General features: G+C 56.0%; 1 protein-coding gene across 3 annotated transcripts; it reads left to right on the plus strand.

Moving 5' to 3' along the window:
• The first annotated feature begins 76 nt into the window (after positions 1 to 76).
• Positions 77 to 11,712, plus strand: LOC131186170 (dual specificity testis-specific protein kinase 2-like). Of its 3 annotated transcripts, XM_058159503.1 has the most exons (10): positions 77 to 458; positions 1,569 to 1,618; positions 4,267 to 4,469; positions 7,753 to 7,874; positions 8,025 to 8,073; positions 8,852 to 9,001; positions 9,424 to 9,597; positions 9,736 to 9,819; positions 10,072 to 10,158; positions 10,528 to 11,712. In XM_058159503.1, the coding sequence occupies exons 3-10, from the start codon at positions 4,281 to 4,283 to the stop codon at positions 10,627 to 10,629; spliced, it is 957 nt and encodes a 318-aa protein (XP_058015486.1). In that variant the 5' UTR covers positions 77 to 458; positions 1,569 to 1,618; positions 4,267 to 4,280; the 3' UTR covers positions 10,630 to 11,712. The 3 variants fall into 3 exon arrangements, with proteins under 3 accessions (XP_058015486.1, XP_058015488.1, XP_058015487.1); XM_058159505.1 differs by lacking the exon at positions 1,569 to 1,618; XM_058159504.1 differs by lacking the exons at positions 77 to 458; positions 1,569 to 1,618 and adding an exon at positions 3,558 to 3,915.
• Positions 11,713 to 16,143: the final 4,431 nt, after the last annotated feature.

Below are 16,143 nucleotides of genomic sequence, written 5' to 3' on the forward strand. Positions count from 1 at the left end.
CCATGGAGACCGAGGGGGCGGCGGCGGCACCTCCTGCCGCGAGGAGACCCCTCCTCCTCCCTCCTCGCCGGGCGCCCTTAGGAAGCCCCCCCCCGCTTCCCCCCCCCTCCCAGGGGAGAGGGTGAGCGCCCTCTGCACATGCTCAGAGACCAGGCGGGCCCTTGGAAGCGCTGCCACTCAAGACCCTCCCTCCCCGACTGGCTTCTCTCCCCCCCCCCACGTGCAAGGCCGGAGGAGGCGGAGGCGGCGAGGGGCAGCCGGTCCGGGGTCCCCCCGCCCATAATGCGCGTCCGGGGGTCGCGGCGGCCTCCCTTCCCCGCCCGCCCGCTGGGTGGCGCCGGGCCGGGCGAGACCGAGGCGGAGACGGGAGCGGAGCGGAGTCTGTGCGCCCAGCGGCTCTGCACGGAGGAGGAGGAGGAGGAGGAGGAGGAGGAGGAGGCGGGGAGCCCCCCCGGCAGGTGAGTGCCCTCCGCCGGTCCTGCCCCGGTGCCCGCGGGGGGGGGGGGAGCGAGCCCCGGGACGCCTCGCCGGCCTGCCGCAGCCGGGACAGGTGGAAGGGAGCCCGGCAACCCTCCCGGAGGACCCCCGCCAGGGCTGGAGCCTCCCTGCCGGCGGCCCTTTGCCCGCGGACTGCAGCGGCTCCGTTGCAAAAGCCTCCGCGGCTGCCCCGGGCCAGCCAGCAGCTGATCTGGGGTCTCTCCCCCTCCCTTTCTTGTGGACCCTGAAGACCCCCCCCAGGGTCCCCCGAAGGAGCCTCCCCTCCCTCCCTCCCTCCTCTGTTCTGGGGTCTCCTCCTGTTCTTGTGGAGCCAGAGGACACCCCCCCCGGCTCCCCTGAAGGAGCCTCCCCTCCCTCCCTCCTCTGTTCTGGGGTCTCCTCCCGTTCTTGTGGAGCCAGATGACACCCCCCCCAGGGTCCCCTGAAGGAGCAGCCCTCCCGGTGCCAGGCTGGCCATCGCTCAGTCCCCCCCAGCCCCTCCCCACCCGCGGAGGCTGCCTCTGAATCTCCCTCGGCCGGATTCCCGGCTGCCTCCAGGGGGGCAGTAGAAGGCAGCTACCTGAGCACCGAGAGCCACAGGCGATAAATATGTTGATCCACCGGGTGCAGCTTATTTGCTCTGACTGGCAGGAGCTCCGGGGCTCCTTCCTCCGCCAGGGAGCAGAGCCCGCTTGAGCCTCCCACAGAGGCCGGGGATTAAAGCAAGCCGTCCCGCCCTGTCAGTCAGGTGTCCTGTCGGAGCCCCCAAAGCCCTCAGATGCTCAGCACCGAAGGGCCATTTCTGCCAGGAGGAGGCAGCTCTGGCTACCATCTTTTAATCCTGACAACCCTGAGAGAGTTTGGGGAGGGGGAGGGCCGGCTGCCCCCTCTTCTCCCTAGGAAGGGAGAGGGCGAATTCCCTGTGTCTTCTAGGAAGGAAGGTGCCACGTTGGTGCTGCTTCAGAGCTATAATTACGCTGGCTCTGACTTAACTAAAGTTCTTGGTAAAGCTGCCTCCCCCCACCCACCCCGCAAAAAACAACAACAGCAACCTCTCTGGATGATTTGTCTCCTGTGTTTTTTGCCATTAGCTCACCAGAAGTCCAGAAGCTAAACCTCCTTTGACCTAGATCTTTGCCTGGTGAGTACCAAGCCAGGTGGAGCCGGGCGCTTGACTTGTCAGGTCGAGGCAGGATTTGTGCTGCCAAGTCTTGTTCCGCTGGCCAAGCGCTTAGCTGGTGTGGATTGAGAAGGGAAACCTCACCAGGGTCTCCTGTCTGAGGATGAGTGGCAGGAATTGCAGATTGCCCTCCGTGCAGTCAGGTGGGTGGGGGAGGCTGATGGTCTTCCTCTCCTGGACTTCATGCGCCTGTCTTGTGGTTTGGAGTCAGGAGGCTGGATGTGGGGATGATGAAGCGAGAATATGGAGGCTGGGAGTTAGCCATGCAATGCCCTCTTGGGCAACTGAGCGCCTCTGGGTTGAACAGAACTGGTATAGGTTCGGAGTCAGCCTTTTGCCAGGGAGTATAGCTTGGCTCGTTTGTGTGAGTTGCCTGCAACTGGGCTGCGGATGCTTTCCTGCTTGGTCCTTCTCTCTCTGAGGTGGAGTCCCCTGGGATTTTGGCTTCCATGCGGCTGAGCATCCTGGCCTTCTCCTCGGAGGGCTAGACTTGATAGCCTCTGGGCTCCCTTCCTGGCCTCCAGACCCAGAGCAGGAGTCAACCTGGGCAGGAATGGCCCCTGTTTCCTAGCAACCGGCCACCGTCTCCTCTGTAGATTCCAGAAAGCCTTGGAACAAAAGGCTCTTAAAACTCTCCCCGTCCCCCCCCCGCCCCCCAATTCTGCCAGCTGAGCTTTCCAGCAGCTCTGGAGAGGAGACCATGCCTGCCCCTGCCAGGAATGCCCCGTCAGCTGTTTCTGGCCTAATGGAACTGGCATTGATCTACCACTGCAGGGCATCCGCGCCAGCTCTGCTTTTGCTCTCCGCAGTGGGAGGGTGGGAAGATATTGTGAGGCGGGCAGGGATAGGCCTTGAGAAACTGTGTCCGGCTGCTGTCTCTTCAGAGGAGGCTCCTGTAATTCAAGGAAAGAAGATTCAACAAAGGAGAATATTTGCAGCTCAGGGTTGGGCCGAGGGCTCCTTGGTGCTCTCCGGTGGGTTGTTTCCTTGCAGACGTTTCTTGACCCAAAGTAGGTAACAGCATCAGTGCCAGTGGGGTTTGCTGCAAATGCTCCTCCTAGCACTGATGATGTCACCTGGTTGGGTAATGAAATGTCTACAAGAAAACAGCCAAGTCCAGAGAGCGTTAAGGGCCGTTCAAAGAAAATCCAGCCTGGCCTCCATCCAGTCCTCACCTCGCCTCCATCCGCCTGGGCCTCCGCACCTGTGTCCCGCCACAGAGCAGGCCCAAGGAGCCAAGGGTCCCTCGGTCATCGCGGTCCTTTTACTTACGTGAGTCAGATTCCTGGGTCCAGCAAGACCATCTGTTTAGACTGAAACCGCAAGGCTTGCAAATAATATCAACAGCTGCATCCTTCTTTACTTTTAATGTATTTTTGTCTTTTCTGATTTTCAAAGTGAGGCTGTTTTTTTTTCTGTGCACCTGTCCGTTCTGTAGTTTAGCTCAGCGCCTGACGTGTTTTTCCAAATGCCACAAAGTTTATTCCACGTTCTTTATAAACAAAAGATCTGCCAATTAGCGGCACCCCAAATCAAGCTGAAGGCATTGAGTGGCCTGGTGTCTCAAAAGGAAAACTTACCAGAAATGATGCTGGATTTATGGGTTTGAGGCAGGGGCTCCTGTGTACCTGAACCCAAACTCTGGTCTCCCTGTATCCAACCTACGACTCCCAAGCAGCGGAATTTTGTGCCAGGTTATCAGATTACAGGTTTGGAAGGAGATAATTGTGCTTTCCCTCTGCAAAAATGAACACATTGCAAATGAAGGTTTTACGGAGCTCGGAAGGAATGGCGCGGGGGAGTCGGTCAGTGCTAGAATTTGTAAAGTGTGAAGCCGAGGCATGTGAGAGCAGCTCTGCGTCTTTCTTTCAGCTTTCCCGGGTGCCACAAGCGCATTCCTGCTGTGTTGTTGTGTTCAGCCTGGGAAACCGGAGGCTGCAGCCTCCCTCCTCAACAGGGCCTGTTTTTGTCAGAGGACAATGGGCCCATTTTGCCAGCCATCTGTGTCTTAAAAGAAGAGGCCAGAACCACCGTGTAGTAAAATCAGTCTCCAGAAAGCGTTTTCTCCTCCCGTCTGGGTCTCTGCAGCCAATGCAAAGGGGCTGCCCCCTCACAAAGCCTTGCCACCACGCCTGCTGCCGGGCAGTTGGCAGTCCCGCCTCCGATGCCAGGAGGGAGGGCCTGCCCTGCACAGAAGGCTCATCGAGGGGCTGCCCAGACAGCAAGGAGCTGAACGTGGGGGAGGCCAAGAACGCCAGGCATGAACCCCACCCATGTGACACCCCCCCCCCCCGCCCATGAAATTAGCACCTGGGAGACTCGCCCGACCAGAGGGGGGGAAGAACAGCCCTGAGCAGCCAAGGGGCCATCCTTCGTGGGAGCCTCTTCCTTGTGGGAGAGGGCCAGAGGAGTCTGGAGCGCTCACTTAAATCCTGGAGCATCTCTGCTCAGGGCAGACGGAAGCCCAGGGCCCCTCAGCTGGAAAACCTCTCGGCCCCAGTGCCTCCCAGCAGTTCCTCTGCTTCCAATCGCTGGTTCCCAGTTCGGTCTGAGTTCTTAAAGGGAGATGAATGTTCAGAAACCGCCTCTCCTTTTTTCCCCCTTTGCAGGGCCTGCCTTGACCATGCACAACGTGGGTCTGGCCTCTCTGGATTTTTCTGGCTCGACCCAGTGCTGCGAGGAGACCCCAGACGCTTATTGCCCAGAGGATGACCGGTGGCAGAGGCTGCGCACGGCTGTCCGGAAGCTGGAATTCTGGGAAAACTTTGAGACGGAGCTGATAGGCAGCGGCTTCTTCTCCAAAGTCTTCAAGGTAAGGCATCAGCCGGGCGTGTTGAGCTTGCCCACCCACCAGGTTGCCTTCTGTGCCCGTTGCCCTACCGTTGCCCTCCATGGAGGACGGGGGAGTTGGGGAGCGGAAGGAGGCAGACCACACCTCTCAGACCTGCTTCTGGGTATTTGGAGGAATGTTTCAGGCCTCAACATTGGCACTCGTTAGCTAGCTGGCTCCATGCGCAGGGACAATCGGAGTAGCCCAGGAAAGTGTGCAGAGATCAGGCAAGGGGCGGGGAAGAACCAGAGAAGCCCAGCTGGTGCCACCGGTTTTGAGCAAACGATCAGCGTTTCCAAGGTGGTTTCAAGACCGAGGCAAGAGGAGGAACGTTTGGTCTTAGGGGTTGGCATTCTCGGTGCCAGGACATATCTCTGGTTTAGGGAGAGGGAAAGCGACTGCTTTTTTCCTGATGGGACACATAAGAGGCAGGAGTCCCCCGTGTGGTGGGACTCGATCCGAGGGGTCTCCTTTGACTTGTGCAAAGGCAAGAGCTGGTGTTTCTCCAAAGGGAGATGAGCCTTTAAGACGATGAGATGCTTTCTGCTTGCATTAAGGCCTGGTTCGCTTCCTTCCCCGGCCACTGAGGCTGGTTCCCTTCTACCTTCTCCCCCTGCTAATCCTCACCTCTGTCTCTTGGTGCCTGTTTGTTTGCCAATTGGCAACAGCCCTTGTTTTCCAGAGTCTCCCTGGACGGTGCTTCATGTCCCTGATTCCCAGTCTGCAGGATTCCTCCAGAAGGACAAAACCTTTGGTAGCCACCAAGGTTTGCTGCAGTTTGACAGGATGACCTTGTGGAGCTTTCTAGAAGTGAGGGACAATTGTGTCAGGACCGAGCCAGGATCAGTCACTGCTGGGCGGCACCTTTTTCTCCTTATCTGGCGGCTGAGGCACCTTGTGCCAGGGTGGGGCACAACAAAGGCAGCTCCGAGTTTGAGGAGCCCTCCTGTTGTTGCGAAGCTAAAGCAAAGCCTTTGGCAGTTCCCCTTCAGCACCCTGAAGCTGAGCCTCCCCCACGGGGCAATCCTTGCACCCCAAGGAAGACGGAGCTCAGAAGCAGCCAGTCCTGGGCCGGGCGCAAGAGGCGGTGCCCGTTGGATGGCTTGGCCCATTTGTGCCTGGAGTCCTGTGCAGAATCATAGGACGCAAATTAAGGTGCCAGTTTTCCAAAGCCAACAAAATGAGGCGGCTTCTTTTTAAAACTAGGGTTCAAACTCTGATCCGGCGCTGGGAGACAGGGGATCCGTCTGCACGTCCACTGCTTCACCCCGTCTGGCTCTCTGTTTCAGCCCCCCTCCCTCCCTCCCTCCCTCCCCACTCCTTCCCCAGCTTGTTCCGGCTCTTTCTCTGGCAGAGCAGGCGCCCTCGTTGTGCAACGCTCAGGCTTTTCGTGGCTCATTGAGCGCCTGGCCGTGTCCGTCATTAACCTTTTCCTCCGTGAGTCTGAATGCCAGCTTGATTGCGATGCTTGATGACTTGAGGAGGGCAGCCATGCCTGCTGCCGCCCCGCCTCCAAGAGGGAAAGGAAGGGAGAGAATTAATGAGCAGCCTTAAAAGCATTTTTATGGGGAAACGATAAAAGAGAGGCTGCTGTAACCCACTGGCGGCTTGCCTCGCCTCGCTTAGCTTTCACTGAGCTCCTTCCTCATTCGCGATCCCCAAGAAATGGCCTCATGGGTGTTTTATGGAGCTGGAGAAGCCGGGCTGCCAACATCAATCTTGCCCCTAAGCAGGGAGGAGGGGGCGGCCCACGCAGGGCAGCTGGGGAGGATAGAGAGCCCCCAGCCACCCAGAAGAGGCTAAATGAGGCTGCCAGTCAATTAAATGACTTTGCAACAAAGGAACCTTTAAAACATCTCTCCGAATCCTTTTCAAAGGTTGCCTGCGATCACAGCTTCAGCAAAAGGATCGCTCCCCCTGCTCCTCCTCCAGATTACTCATAGCTTAATAAAATACTCCCGCTGCTGCTGCTGCATATTAGAGAAAGGAAAAATAGCTTTAACATTTCCCTCCCCGTGTCCCTGGAGCGCCCCAGAGGCGCACTTAGCATGGTTCCCACGCAGGGTTTGTCCGCCAACCCCCTGTGCCGAGCCTTCTCCCACGCAAAAGGTCTTGGACTTCAGCCCTCCTCATTTACATCCAGGCTGGGAATGATGGGAGATGTGACTCGCCCAGGTTGGCTCGGGATGAGGATTAGTTGAGCTGCTGCATGGCTTGGTGGTGGTGGGTGTTTTAATGTGACTAGGTGGGCGTGGCCAACTTTTTTTTTTACTTTTAAAAGCATTTTTTTTAATTGAAAAAGTTTTACAAAGAACAAATTTTTAAACCATTGTTCTCCTCTACTTCCCCCCTCCCTCCTCCTTCTCCCCCCCCCCGACTTCCCAGAAGCATTTTTTTTACAACCTCTTCAGCCGAGATTCTGACAATCCCAGCTGAGCTGCGAGATCATCAGAAGCTTTTTTTTATTTTTTTAATTGAAAAAGTTTTAAAAAACAAAAACATTTTTCCCCTTTTCCCCTCCCCTCAAAACCCCTTCCCCTCCTTTCACCCCCCGCTTCCCGGGTCAATCACAAGGTATTGTTATACATAAACCAAACATAGAGTAAGATTTTCCCTTCTAATCCAATTAGCCTCATCCGAGTCTTTTCATTTGGCTGAAGAAAAAATGCTTTTAAAAGTAAAAAAAAAACACCTCTGAGTATCACGTGGCTCAGCTGGGCATGTGGTGGTGGGGGCAGGGATTTTTGCTACCGGTTCTCCGAACTACCCGCCGCCATCGCTACCCCTGCCTCAGTGTCCCTTGTCTGAGACCGGCTGCGAAATAAATCACATCCCTGAATCTCCGTCCTTCCATATCTGCTTTTTTGGCTGCAAAGGCAGTTTCTCTCAGGAGCCCCACCCGAGGGATTCCCTGCCCCAGGAAGAGGCAAGAGCCATAAATGCCGAGCGGCTTAGAGGAGCCTCTGGGCAGGAGGATGCTACTAATGGGCGCTGCTGCAGCTGCTAATCCTTTAGAGCCAACAGTAGCTGAAGGTTTGCCCTGATAGCCGTCTGCTCCTTAATTACTGGAGCTTCCTTTCCTCTCTGTTCCGCTTGCGTCCTTCCCAAGGAAACTTCCCTCCGTTTTGGTGTCACGTTTGGGCAGATCTTCCAGAGACAGCCCTGAACCTGTTAGAGGCAGCTATACCTGGGTGGGCGCCCCCGAAGGCTTTTGATCTGAGGTCGCCTGCTCTCACGCCCCCCCCTCTCCCTGGGCTTCTGGCAGGTTGCTCCCCGTCCTGGGGCAAAGGCCATGGTGGTCAAGATTTACAAGAACGATGCTGACCAGGAGGGGATTGTGCGCGAGATCAGCTTGCTGCAGAAGCTCTCCCACCCCAACATCGTCAGGTAGGTCTCTTGAGTAGATCCCCTGGTGGGGGGAGGGGGGCACATAGCAGTAAGTACTTTCAGCTTCCTTGGCCCTCCTCCCCCGTGGGTCGCTACCTCCCTGGAAGGACGGCCCTAACCCTACCCACCCAATGTCTCCTTTTGCGTAAGGTACCTCGGGATCTGCGTGAAGGATGACAAGCTGTACCCCATTCTGGAGGTAAGAGGGGGGATCTTCCCCTGCCCAAACAGCAGCCGTCAGTCATCCAGGCCAGGCTGCCTTTTAAAGGAAGGATCCCTTGATCTTGGTGCCGGCAGTTGTGGGATCGGCTCTCGGGAATGTCTTCCCGTGGGAGATTTGTCCGCCTTCTGGAAAAGCCGAAGCTGAGCTTCTCCAGAGGGTTTCTGTGGCCCGGCATATCATACTGCCTTTAGACTTTGAACTCTTTTATTCTCGTCTTGCGTTGTTTTGTGGCATTCTTGCGAGCCTCCGAGAATCCGAGAATCGCAGCAAGACACTTATTTGCTAAATACATGTTATCTGTCCACCTGGCTTGCAATTGGCCTCATGCCCCCAAAAGTGGAGAGTTGGGGTGGGGGGCTGCTATAGCTCCATCTGGACCATACCTCTTTACGCTTTAGGACTGAGATTGCTGATGATATAAAAAAACCCAGTGTGCATCTCAGTGTTAAAAACAAACACGCAAGGGAATTCCCAGTGTGGAAAATCCTGCACTTAGAAATCTAGAAGCTCAAAGGAGAAGAGTCTTAATTTGTCCTGCAAGGTTCCTTTCTTTGTGTTCAGCGTGGGGGATCGTGTAGTTCATGCTGGCGTTTGCCAGACGGGTTGAGCTACGGCTCCCATCCTCCTCAGCCGATTGAAGATGGTGGGGATACTGGCTGATGGGCCTGCGGGGCTGGGAAGGCAGAACCGCCTCCGTCCCAACCTCTGTGGGAAGCGACTCAGAGGCCCCACTTCCCCTCTGGGCTGCCCTCAGTACGTGAACGGCGGGTGCCTGGAAGAGCTGTTGGCCTGCAAAGACACCTCCCTCGGCTGGAAGGACAAAGTGGGCTTGGCCTCGGACATCACCCGCGGGATGGTCTACCTCCACTCCAAGAACATCTACCACCGCGACCTCAACTCCAAGGTGGGCTTTCCGTTCAACCTCGCAATCAGCAGGACTGTACAGTGGGGGAGGGGCCGCCTGAGGAAGTGAGTAGAAGAAGAAGGAGAGCCCTCCTTGCTGTGTCTTAGTTTCTTTTGGCCAAAGGAGCCTCCCTATCCAGGGGCAGCCTGCAGAGTCCCAGGAAAGGAGGAGCACTTTGGCTTCTATCCTAGTGAGGTTTCCTAAAATTCTTACTGGAGGCTGTTCTGGGTGGTTGTGGTTGTTGTTTTTCCTTGTTTGGGGCTGGGGGCATTAAGACCGAGACCAGTGTCCATCCAAGAGGGTCAGGCCAGGCCCAAGAGGTGTTTCCTGCTCTATCCGGTCACAGCCCCCCCCCACCCTTTCAGAACTCCCGGTGGGTTTGGAAGGAGATTGAAGGGGCCGGATGCCCGTTTGCCTTTCAGAACTGCCTCATCCGAGTGACCCAGCGAGGGCGGGAGGCGGTGGTGACCGACTTTGGGCTGGCCAAGGAAGTGGCGGAGCTCTCGGCCAAGAGTCCGGAGAGGAAGCTCTCGTTGGTGGGCTCAGCCTTCTGGATGGCTCCCGAAATGCTGCGGGGAGAACCTTACGACCAGAAGGTGCCTCCCTCCCTCCTCCACCCCCAGGGGCGTCGGCTGGGCCTGGGCCTCGGGGATGCCCGGAGGGGGGGAGATGAAGAGCAGGGCGCTTGGGGGGTGGGCGAGTTCCCTGCGGCTGAGCCGGGCTCCCTTCGGCAGGTGGACGTCTTCTCCTTTGGCATCGTTCTCTGTGAAATCCTGGGCAGGATTCCGGCTGACCCCGAGGTGTTGCCACGGACTCAGGTGACTCCCTGGACTCCCTCCCTCCCCGAAATTTCTTAGGAGGTCCTTCCTGCTCTGAGTGGCCTGCTGGCACTCTTGAAAAGCTTTTGCAGCTTTCCCGAAACGCCGCCCCCCCCCCCCCCGCCTCCTTCATCTCTGGGAAGGCAATTTGGAGGGGAAGCCGATGGGGGTGGAGGGGAAAGGGGCAAGAGGGAGCCCCGGGGACTACGAAATGAGGGAAGGCCTCTTGAAACCCACCTTCTCTCCCTCCAGGACTATGGGCTGGACGTGGCTGCCTTCCACAGCATGATCCAGGAGTGCCCCAAGCAAGTTTTGGATTTGGCTGCCAGCTGTTGCAGGGTGAGGAGTTCCTTCAAAAGAGGGTCTTTTGCCTCGCGACACAGAACGAGGGACTGCGGCCCCTTAGCCAAAGCAGCTTGGAAGCCTCTGCAGGTTGCCGGGTAGTAGAGCCTCTGTGTTCAGGGCCGTCTATCTTAAAAGAGTTGTAGATCCAGGAAGAGGCACTCTAAGCTTGGCGAAGCCACTTGGGGCCCAGAGCGACAAAGGGGCCTCTGGCGACAGGCAACTCACGGGGGGAAAGGGAATTTCTAGGTCCCTAAGGAAAAGGGAGCTTGCCATTTCTGAAAGCTGGGTGACTTTGGCAGGGCTTGGGGGGGGGGTTCAAGCTGCCCTTTGGCATATCACCCCGTTCTTTCCTTGTCTCCCCAGATGGAAGCCTTCAAGCGCCCCTCCTTCTGCGAGATCCTGGAGGAGCTGGAGGACACAGCGGAAAGGCTGGAGTTCCTGACGGAGAAGCAGCCGCCAGGTTGACCCACCCGTGGGTGGGGGGAGATGTGGACTGAAGCCCATCTATATATCTCAAAAGAAAAGGTTCTGTGGGAGGAGGAGGAGGAGGAGGCGATCGGGCCCCCTGGGGCAGATCAGAGGCTTGGAGAGTGGATGATGCAGCGCCCTCCCTCCCTCCCTCCCTCCCCACCCCCGCTGCCTCTCTTCTAATGCCCAGATTCTTCTGGGCCAAGCAATATTGTTGCAAGAAAACAAATCCCCCCCCTACACACCGCATTTAGATGGCTCTGGCAAGTGAGCCGAGCTGCCACAGCCAAGTCCATCGGAGGCCCAGTTGCCTCCAGTCCTCCAGACCCTGCCCAGTGCTGTGGAGCTGCTGCCAAACAAACCATCCGCTTCCTGAAAAGGGCATTTCAGGCCCAGAGGGGGAAGGCTGCCATTGTAGAGGGAGCTGAGCCTCTGGGGGGGGGGGGTTGGTTCTCTGGGCATCTCAGCCACTTGGGGGCGCTGTCCTCAGTGACTGGGAAGGCTGATCCTGAGCAGAAAGGGGAGCTGCCCTGCCCGGCCGGTTGGCTCCCCTGTGCCAGGCATCGGCCTCCCCCAACCCTCACGATCGCCCCACACATTTGGCAGCCCCCTGTCCCAGAACAGCAGCCAATGGGCACTCTGGTTTTTAAAGCAACTCAGGTTCCCCTTAGTCCTTGAGAAGACCCCACTCCCCTTCTCTTGGACCCTGTTCCCAACTGGGCTGACTCACTGGGGTTCTGCCATGGGGAGCAGGAGGGGGGGAGCAGATGGGGGGGTCCCCAGGAAGACACACAGGTGGAAAGAGGCTCGGGTAGCACATCCCTCAGAGGCAAGGCTTTGGGAGCACTTCGGACCGTCAGGAATAGAGAGACCCCGAACCCCTTCCAAATTGCAGGCGCGCGAGTCCATTCTTGTGAGCCCCCAAGGCCATGGGCATCCCATAATAGCCTTCGGAAAGGCACTGGGGCAGGTGGCTGTCTTTCCGAAGCCGAGGACAGAGCGGCGTCCTCTCCAGACCAACGGCTCTCCTGTCTTTGTAAATCAATAAATAGCTTGTGAGCTATTCCCAAAAACTCCTTAAAGCAGGACAGCCTCTCGAACTCTTGACTTTCTGTGTGTGTGTGTGTCTCTGTGTCTGTGTGTCTGTGAGCAAGTGTCTCTGGATGCCCCCCCTCCCCTGTGTGGTGGTAGACCTGCATAGACCTATGCCTGCCACAAGGTGGAGCCCTTTCACCAGCTATGCTGCATTTGGCAAAGCCCTCTGCTGGATGTCGGTGGTTGGTCATTCTCCAGGCACCTTCAGCTCCCCTCCTCTGGGTCAGTAAATGCAGACTGGCCATCCTCTAGAAGCACCGGGCCACAGAGGCTTCCTCCTCCTCTTCCTCTTCCTAACCTCTGCTCTCCAGCTGGTATTTTAATCCAAGCCATAGAAAGGGCTTGCTTGGATTGGATTCTAGAGCAGGGGTCTCCAGCCTTGATAACTTTAAGACTTGTGGATTTTAACTCCCAGCTTTGCTGACTGAGGAATTCTGGGAGTTGAAGTCCACAAGTCCTAAAGTTGCCAAGGCGGGAGACCCCTGTGCTACAGACTGTTTTGCAACTGGCTCCTGCTGAAGCCTTGCACCGGATGCTCCTTTGAGGGGATGGAGTCAACTCTGGATGACGTCCGGCCCTTGAGCTAAAAGGAAAAGCAGAGGGGGTCCCGGAGCCCACCTCTCACACCCAGAGCTTCGCCCTGGATTAATGGATCTCAGGATCTCCCTGAGACCCAGAGAAGCCAGCTTTGGCTCACTTCAGTGGTGAAATTCAATTTTTTTTTAATACCAGTTCTGTGGGCGTGGCTTGGTGGCGTGGCAGGGGAAGGATGCTGCAAAATCTCCATTCCCTTCCCACTCTGGGGCCAACCAGAGGTGGCATTCTCCAAACTGCTCAAAATTTCCACTACTGGTTCTCCAGAACCTGTCAGAACCTGCTAGATTTCACCCCTGGCTCACTTCCTCCCCTTGCTGAAATTCAAAACCACTTTGGCTTCCGCTTTTTCCATCTCCTCTGAGGACGAGACCTGGGAAATTCCAGCCACCATTCTCCCCGCTCATCCCCATTTTAAAACACTTGCCAAAATAAGATTTGAGTTTATTGTTCTGTCATTTACAAAGCAATAAATTAACAAAGATACCAATTTCTACAGGTAGTTAGGGAAGCCAGGTTTCTAGGCCTATCACCTGCACAAGGTACAACCAGTTCATAAATCTCTCAGTTGATGGCGGGGGTACTTATGGGTGGTAAAACAAGACAGGCGGCCCTTGTGCCGGCCACTTCCTTGACTGGACCTTCACGATACAGACAGTTTTGAAACTGGACCCCTGAATACTCAAGGAGGCTCCATCAGGCTGCATGGAGAGATCTGTGGGGCAGCCCTAGGATCTGAGTTCCCTCTTTAGCTCAAACAGGGCCCAAGCAGCATCCCCGTGCAGGCCGGCCCCAAACCTTTCTGCCCACAAGGGTGAGAAGAAACCTGTCTTCAAACTATAAAAGGGAAAGAATGGAAGGAGGACCAACGTCTAATTTTAGATCCTGTCAATCCAGGGGAGCACACCGTCAAGTACACGCACAGCAGAACACGGCTTGTGCAAATGAGCTCAGAGAGTGAGGTGGCAGGCAGGTGTTCCAACAAAGGTGAGTTGAGCACCTTGGCAGGTGCAAGAGGGACAAAGCGCCCCTCCATCCTGTCCTCTACCAGCACAAGAACAAAAGTGGCGGCTTTTGTTCAATTTGGTCCAGGCTGCCAACTTTGGTGAGCTTTGCTATTGGGATGGAAGAGAGAGACAAATAAAGGGTGCTTCGGCCTGCGTATTTGATTCCCCAGGGGAGGGGGGAAATCCCCATTTTGGAAAAGGAAGCTATGGGGAGGAGAAAGCAGGGAGATGCTGACCCATTGGCTTAGCCTGGCTCTCTGAAGCCCATTTGAGGAGGTTCCCCCAGGAGATCTGATAGCCGAAGGATCTGAAAAGAGGGTCTGGGGCAGGGGTCTCCAACCATGGCAACTTTAAGAATTGTGGACTTCAACTCCCGGAGTTCCTCAGCCAGCAAAGCAAAGCTGGCTGAGGAACTCTGGGAGTTAAAGTCCACAACTCTTAAAGTTGCCAAGGTTGGAGACTCCTGGTCTGGGGGCTTCCTCTTCAGAGCCTGCCGGCTGTGTAAACATTTGTCACCTCCTGGATTCTTGGTGCCTGGGGGGGGGTGGGAGGGGCGTCCTCACTGAACTCTTGGTTTCCATCCCTGACTTCCCCTCCCGTGAGGGGGTCAAATCCTGCCCTATCTTGGGATCACCAGGGAGGTCTCTGCCTGCCTGAGAAGAGTCTTGCAAAGGGAGAAGGGACACCCAAGGGAGGAGCAGAGAAAAGTTCGAAGCACCCAAAAGTTGGAGAAACTGCAAAATCTAAAAGAAAGGAAAGGGAATGCCCGAGCTGTTTGTCTACATTCAATTGTTCTGGGGTTGAAAGGCATAAAGGTTTAAATGTCGAGGAAGCCCAGTTCCAATTCTCTCTTTGAGCAAAGAGTCTCTCGAAACAAGAGGAGCTGAGCCACACGACCTCACAGCACAAGTTGTCATGGATGATGCAGAAAAATAGAGAGGGGCTCACAGAGACTGCCTGGAACAGTCTGCTGCCCGATGTTGAGACAAACGAAGGGGGCAGGAGGGGATGGCAGAAGACAGCTTGACGCTTCCTCACTGTTGCCACCTGTGCCCCCAGCTCGGCCCTTCTGCAGGGGCTGAAGGAGTGAGGCTCCACCGTGCTCTTCACGTGTCCATGGCTGCAAGCCGGCTCTGGTCCATGCAAGGGGTTGGGGCAGGTCAAGAGTTGTCTCTGACCTCTTGGTATGCTTTAGGCATCCAGGACAACTTTACGTTATGGATTTGAGACGAGAAGCCGATCTTGTAGTCCCAGCAGTACTCGGGGGGAGAGCAACTTGGCGGGTTTGTTGAGCAGGAAGTACTTGTTGAGGTTGGCCTCCATCATCGGACGTTGGCGATCATGTTGGCCATCCTATTTTTATCAGCAGCCACACGAAAAAGCGCTGCTGAGTTTTGTCCAACCGGTCCCTTAGGTTTTGAAGCCCTGATGTTCCTCTTCTGCCTGGACCTCCTTTGCCTTCAATCTTTCCCTGGAGACTATTTTTCCAGCATGTCTGAAATATTCTAACTTTTGCTTTTTGATGGTGATGATTTGATGATTTCCCTTGGCTTCCCCAGGTGGCTTATTACCTTCTCCTTTCTGATTTTGTCAGCCCAGCTTATACGTAACAGCCGCCTGTAAATTCCACATTTCAAATGCTTCTAGTCCACTGGCTAATGAAGCCAAAATCCAGTGGGGCTTTTTTGGGGGGGGGGGGAGAGAGAGAGAGAGAGAGAGAGAGGAGGGAGTCCAATGTAAGGTTCTACATTTAGACACAGGTACCGTATATGTGGTACCTTGCTCAATAGTAGTAACTGTAAGAGGGATCTTGGAGTCCTAGGGGACAACCATTTAGATATGAGCCAGCCCTGTGCAGCATTTCCTGACAGTTAGAACAATTAATAAGTGGAACAACTTGCTTGCAGAAGTTGTGAATGCTCCAAGACTGGAAACCATTTGTCTGAAGTGATGTAGGGTTTCCTACCTAAGCAGCAGGTTGGATTAGAAGACCCCCAAGGTCCCTTCCAACTCTGTTACTCCGATTCGATTCGATTCTGCTTCAGCTGTGCCCCCTAGTGGTCAGTGGAAAAGCAGACTTCACCCAACTTGGATTTCTTTATTGTTTGTTGTGATAATTAAGCCTCTTCCTTGTTTGAAGGTGGATGTTGCACTCAGGGAAAAGCAAGAAGAAGGAGGGGGGGAGGGGACCCTCGGATTTGTCTGATGTCTGAATGTAAACCAAGTCTTAAGATGCAGCGTCCCTTTCAGTCTTCGGCAAGATGCTCCAGCAGAGGGCGCTCAGCCCCCTTTCACGGACGGATGCCAGCCAGCCAAAGCTGACCTTGGAGAGAGCGAGAGCCTGCAGAACCAGGGTTGGGGGCATCTACCTTTGGAAGGGTCAGCGCTCGGCTGGGGCCAACACACCACTTCCTTAGGGGCACAGGTGGGACTTCCAAGATGGAAAATGCGGCCAGGTTTTTCTCCTGCTCTCCAGGCATTAAAAGGTGGGCCATCACCTGAACACAAGCACAGGAGGATTCGGGTCAGCCGCAGGATGGTCCCTGCAGAGAACCCAGGCTGTGCTGTTGGCTGCCCTCCTTTCCCTGGCTGCACCGCTTGCTTCTGGCCGGTGGGCCTCCTTCCACGCTACTTCTTGGCGTGTGCTGAACATGACTCCAACTCTGAGGCTCCCCCCACAACCCAGAAGCGGCTTTTCCTGCATCCTGAGACGGGCTGGCCGAGGGACAAAGGCCGGATTGTGCCAGATGACAGGCACAGCGGCCTTGGGCAGGCAGCGGAGGGAGGGAGCCGTCGGGGGTTTGGCCAAATGCCA

This window comes from Ahaetulla prasina, chromosome 16 (genome assembly GCF_028640845.1).
Source record: "Ahaetulla prasina isolate Xishuangbanna chromosome 16, ASM2864084v1, whole genome shotgun sequence".
NCBI classification, from domain to species: domain Eukaryota; kingdom Metazoa; phylum Chordata; class Lepidosauria; order Squamata; family Colubridae; genus Ahaetulla; species Ahaetulla prasina.

Excerpts from the sequence above, each read along its gene's own strand:
- LOC131186170 (XM_058159503.1), top strand. The coding sequence starts at position 4,281 with ATGCACAACGTGGGTCTGGCCTCTCTGGATTTTTCTGGCTCGACCCAG. Across the intron at positions 4,470-7,752 it reads TCTTCTCCAAAGTCTTCAAG|GTTGCTCCCCGTCCTGGGGC; the intron begins GTAAGGCATCAG and ends GGCTTCTGGCAG. Across the intron at positions 9,598-9,735 it reads GAGAACCTTACGACCAGAAG|GTGGACGTCTTCTCCTTTGG; the intron begins GTGCCTCCCTCC and ends TCCCTTCGGCAG.